General features: G+C 34.5%; 2 protein-coding genes across 2 annotated transcripts; both read left to right on the top strand.

The window, feature by feature from the left end:
* Positions 1-938: 938 nt before the first annotated feature.
* On the top strand, positions 939-2155 carry LOC104773922 (F-box protein At5g49610-like). The gene has a single exon (XM_010498594.2). The coding sequence runs from the start codon at positions 973-975 to the stop codon at positions 2068-2070; it is 1098 nt and encodes a 365-aa protein (XP_010496896.1). The 5' UTR covers positions 939-972; the 3' UTR covers positions 2071-2155.
* A 2339-nt stretch (positions 2156-4494) lies between these two features.
* Positions 4495-5522, top strand: LOC104773923 (F-box protein At5g41720-like; the record flags this gene model as incomplete). The annotated part of the gene is made up of 1 exon (XM_010498596.2): positions 4495-5522. A coding segment is annotated over exon 1 (949 nt), but the record flags the coding sequence as incomplete, so codon positions are not given.
* Positions 5523-5589: the final 67 nt, after the last annotated feature.

Genomic DNA, 5589 nt, shown 5'->3' with positions numbered 1-5589 from the left:
GCGAAGCAAGGCGAGGCGAGGAGAGTGCACGGTGAGCGAGGCAAGGCGAGGCGAGGCAAGGGGAGGCAAGGAGAACGTGCGGTGAGGCGAGGAGGACGCACGCAAGGCTAGTTTAACGTACGGTGAAGTGAAGAGATCGTGAAACGGTGGGTGAATAGATGAAGCAAAGATGGGTGTTTTGATGTGAGGATAATTTTGTCAAATTGTTTAAAAGAAAAATGTTAGAACTAGAAATTGTTGGGATTTGTGGTCTTTTTGACCCAAAAACTTAAAATCATGGTATCCATGACAATTGCTCTTTCTAAAATCTTGTAAAGTCCTCCAAATAATACATGTATTTTTATGACATTTTTCATGACTTTGTTTAGTAAAGAAAGTGTCTAAACTTATGAACCAATAACATAATAATTAAACTCATTAACAATCCTAGATTTTTTTGTTTTAATTGAATAACATAAAACTTTTAATGACTTTATAAAAGTCTGAATCTAATAACCCAAATTTGTTAAGATTTTAAATGACTCTTTACAAATCACAAACTTATTACATTAAACCTTAACAGAGTTTAACAAAATCTTGATCTAATAACAACAAATTCTACCTAAACATTTAAAATCTTTAAAACTCTATTCAAATCTCAAACCAATAATCCCCATTAGAGTAATTGATAATTACAGATATCACATTTTTTCTATTTCTTTTTAAGGAAACCTTATTAATATAAGAGATGCATCGGTTTAAAAGGAAACCAACATAACTTTTAGTAATAATATATAAATCACAAAATGGAGATATGTATATAGTAAACAATCTCCAATAGATAACCTCTATTAAGTTGCTTATAATTAATTATTCTTGACAAATTAAGGTATCCTTTTCACTATAAGTAGGGGATTAATCATCAAACATTTCATATTCGAAAAAAAAAACTTTTTTTATTTGATCTAATCAGAATAATTATTCCTCTACACAATGGCGATGATGAATAATTCTCCGACAACGATGATGAACGAAGACGTGATGCTAGAGATCATGTCTTATTGTCCTGCAACGGAGATGGCAAAGTTTCGTCTACTGAACAAAGAGTGCAACAAACGAAGTTACGAGTTGAGTTTTATCAATCGTAATCTCCATAGAACCAACTCTTTCTTCGGCTATATATTTCTTTACCGAGAGGTCCGGAACAAAAAGTTTGCGCCCTATTATTGGTATCACTCCAGTTTTGTCTCTGCTTTCGGTAGTAAAGAAAAAAACCGAATCAGTCTGGCATTGCTTCCTCGCTTTCTCAATAATGCAGATATCAAAGCATGTGATACACATCATGGCATTTTGCTCTGTATCAAAGATGATAATTTGTGGGGAAGAATACCAGGTTACATCGTTTGTAAACCGGCTACAAAACAGTACCGGTTAATACCAAACCCGGAGACTCGGTTTCACACTGTCGCAACCGGTTTAATGGTGGTATCCTCTAACCCGTTTCGGTGTAAGATCATTAGAGTGAGTAGGGATGGTGATTTTAAACTCTCTTGTGAAGTTTATGATTCCGATTCGGACGCATGGAACCGACTGAGTAACTTGAAATTTTCCGGGTTTTTTCTTCGAATGCAACCGGTATCGGCCTACGGTTGCTTGCATTGGTTGACGGAGAAGAACAACGTGATGCGGTTCTGCATGCGAACGGAAACTTGGTCTACCTTCCCAGTTCCGGACGAACTAGTAGACGATGACTGTCTCCTCTTGGTCAGCTACGAAGGGAAGCTAGGTGTGATCCATTCGAGATGGCGAGAAGGATCCAATATATGGGTTTTGGAGAAGAGTTTTGGAACATCGTGGGTAAGATTTAAAGATGTGAAAATCAAAGCGTTAGAGGATGATATCTCCAATGAAGAACCTATATGGCTCCCAAGTAATGACACCATATCAAGGGCGGCCAGTGGTAAGCTCGGTCTCTACAACATGAGTAACGACAACTATCGTTATTTGTATACGATACCAGATTTCTACTATTACCTCCCTTTCTACTCAAACTTCGAGAGAGTTTGTTTGCATAAAGATGACGTTGAATAAAAAAAGGAGTATAAGTATATTTGTAGATGATCGAGATTCGAGAATAAGGAATATATATGAAGAAAATTGGAAGATAACACTCTTGTAGAAGTATTTGTTTTTTGTTATTATATTGTTATTTAAATCTCTTTTTCCATATCCTCAACTCTCTAAAATATATCTTGGGTAAGTTAAATACATTTGTAAAACAACTACCATGGATGCGTGGCAATTTTAAGATTTTTTTTTGTTTTAAAAAAAAAAAATTCAAATACCTTAAATTCCAAGACAAATAATTTAGCACAAAGTGCAAGTATTTACCCAACGACATCATTCAGTTATGTGAACTCTATTCCTCTGATTTAAGTTCTTGAACCATTTAAAATTGGTGTTGTTGACAAAAACAGAACATTGAACAACCAATCAAAGATTTGGTTTTTTTAGTCTTAAATATTTCATAAATTGTTCTTATATACTTTTTTTAAGAACAATTTTGATACATCAAATAAATTTTATTTCTATGATAAAAAAAATTATAAACACACAATTGTTCAAGTTTTTCAAAAAGACATTCAACAAAAAAAACAGAACAGAGACACATTAATATTTAATAAAATCATTAAAATCTTACTGCTAACTTAATGTAAAAAGATTGACATGTCGTTAAGGGAGAAAAAAATGAAAAGGAAAAAATGAAATATACTATAAATTAAATGGAAAAGATGATTTAATGTTGTTGTTTTGCTTCTTTTTTTTTCTTCTTTTTTATTCTGGAAAATCGCAAATAAGAAAAAGAAACATTGTATCCCCAAGTCTTCTCGTCCTCGACAAATTACTATTTCTTTACGGATTAGGGTACTCTTATTCTATTCTCTATATATAGATAAAGGATAGAGCCATCCAACTTTCAGATACGAAAACTTCTTTTTCTCTGATCAATCTAAAAACAGTCCTCTCAAAGGTTTTTTCTCTGGCCACGCACGATATAATGTTGATCCAAGACGTGATTCAAGAGATCCTCTCTCATTGTTCAGCGATGGAGATTGCAAATTGTTCTAGTAATTAATCTTTTGCTAATAAGTCAGCCGTCAAATGGCTGAGTTGTACGATACGTCAGCCTATCACGGCTGAGTTGTACGATAAGTCAGCCTATCACGGCTGAGTTATAGTTTTTTTTACCATAACTCAGCCGTGTCGTAGTGATAACTCAGTCAAAATTTTGACAACTCAACCATCGGGTGAAAACTCAGCCAGATTTTAATAAGTCAGTTGTAACGCTTGGCTGATTTTAATAAGTCAGTTGTTTGCATATTTAAGACTAAAAAAACCAAATCTTTGATTGGTTGTTCAATGTTCTGTTTTTGTCAACAACACCAATTTTAAATGGTTCAAGAACTTAAATCAGAGGAATAGAGTTCACATAACTGAATGATGTCGTTGGGTAAATACTTGCACTTTGTGCTAAATTATTTGTCTTGGAATTTAAGGTATTTGTTACCGGAAAAAAACGTAATTACAAAATACTCAGCCTAACTCAACCGTCCACTCTTACTCAAATGTTTTTCCGATAACTCAGCCGCAACATACCTATAACTTAGCCGCAACATACCTTGTAACGCGTTACGGCTGAGTTATGGTTACACGTCAGCGATTTCTGACGTGGCGTCTGACGTGACAATGGCATTTTTGTAATTACGTTTTTTTCCGGTAACATAAAACAGGGGCACGCTGGGTATTTTGAAAATACCTGAAATATTCTAGTAATAAAAAGGTTTTTTGTAGATTCTGGAAATATGACCTAAAATAAGTAACATTTGAGTAATTCACCCTTAAATATATTTGTAAGACAATTACCATGGATGCATGGCGATTTTAAGATTTTTTTTTCTCTTTCATTTCAAATACCTTAAAATCCAAGACAAATAATTTAGCACAAAGTGCAAGTATATACCTAATGAAATCATTTATGTGAACTCTAGCTATTCTTCCAGTTTAGGTTCTTGAACCATTTAATATTGGTGTTGTTGACAAAACCAGAACATTGAATAACCAATCAAAGATTTTTTTTTTAGTCTTGTATACTTCATAAATAAATTATATCCTCTTTTTTAGAACAATTTTATCAAATAAATTTTCATTTCTATGATAAAAAAAAAAAAACAAACACACTAATGTTCAAGTTTTTCAAAATTTCTTCAAAAAAAAACATAAACATTTAATAAAAATCTTTAAATACTGCTATTAGAAACGTAAACTTAATCTTATTAAAGAGATTGTATTGTTTTGCTTTATTAAATAATTTTTTTTTTCTTTTCGGGTAATCGCAAACAGAAAAAAAGGAAAAAGGAAACTTTGTATTACTATTTCTCCTTGTCCTCAACAAATTACTATTTCTTTACGGTAATTTCTATTCTCTATATATAGAGGAGGATAGAGCCATCCAACTTTCAGATATGAAAAGCTTATTTTTCTCTGATCAATCTAAAAATAATCCCTCTCAAAGATTTTTCTCTGGCCACGCGCGATGTTGAACCAAGACGTGATTCAAGAGATCCTCTCTCATTGTCCAGCGACAGAGATTGAAAGATTCCATCTACAAAACAAAGAGTGCAACAAACGAAGTTACGAGTTGAGATTTATCGATCATCATCTCCATAGAGCCAACTCTGTTTTCGGCTATTTTGTTCATTACGAGGAAAAATACCCCCGTTTTGTCCCTGGCGTTGAAGCAGGACAAGAAGAAAAAGAAGATAAAACCCAAATCTCGCTTCAGTTTCTTCTTCAGAACAACGCAGAGATCAAAGCTTGTGATACACATCATGGGATTTTGCTCTGTATCGGTGATAGGTTTAAAGGAGCGAAAACAATACCAGAGTACATCGTTTGTAAACCTGCTACAAAGCAGTACTGGATCATACCAAACCCTAAAACTCGATATCTGACGATCGCAACCGGTTTAATGGTGATTTCTTTGACTCCGTGTCGGTATAAGATCATTAGGGTTTCTGAACCAAGGAGATGGACGACAAAGGAGGGTTTCTATAATCACAACTGCGAGGTCTTCGATTATGATACCTTCGCGTGGAAGCGACTGAATGTGAATGATTTCGAGTTATCAGAGTTTTTCCCGAGAGAAGCTATACCGGTATCAGCATACGGTTTCTTGCATTGGTTAACAAGGAAGAACAACGTGATCCGGTTCTGTATGCGAACCGAAACTTGGTCTATTTTCTCTGTTCCGGACGTACTATTAGACGATAGCAGTCTCATCTTGGTCAGCTACGAAGGAAAGCTAGGTGTTACTCAACATTTGGAATCAAGAAACGGAGCTGAGTTATGGGTTTTGGAGAACAGTTTGAGAAAGTCTTGGGTAAAAGTGGCAAAAATTACAGCGTTGAAAGATGAATATGCAAAACCCTTATGGTTCCCAAGTAACGACGTCGTATCAGTGGCGGCTAGTAGTGATCGGCTCGGTCTATACAACATGAATAATAACAACTGTCGATATTTTCATAAGAATTATAAAGTTTTGTTCCCGTC

This window comes from Camelina sativa, unplaced genomic scaffold (assembly GCF_000633955.1).
Source record: "Camelina sativa cultivar DH55 unplaced genomic scaffold, Cs unpScaffold00772, whole genome shotgun sequence".
In the NCBI taxonomy this organism is placed as follows: domain Eukaryota; kingdom Viridiplantae; phylum Streptophyta; class Magnoliopsida; order Brassicales; family Brassicaceae; genus Camelina; species Camelina sativa.
The sequence above is the reverse complement of the archived record's forward strand: the minus strand, read 5'-3'. Positions and strand labels throughout refer to the sequence as shown.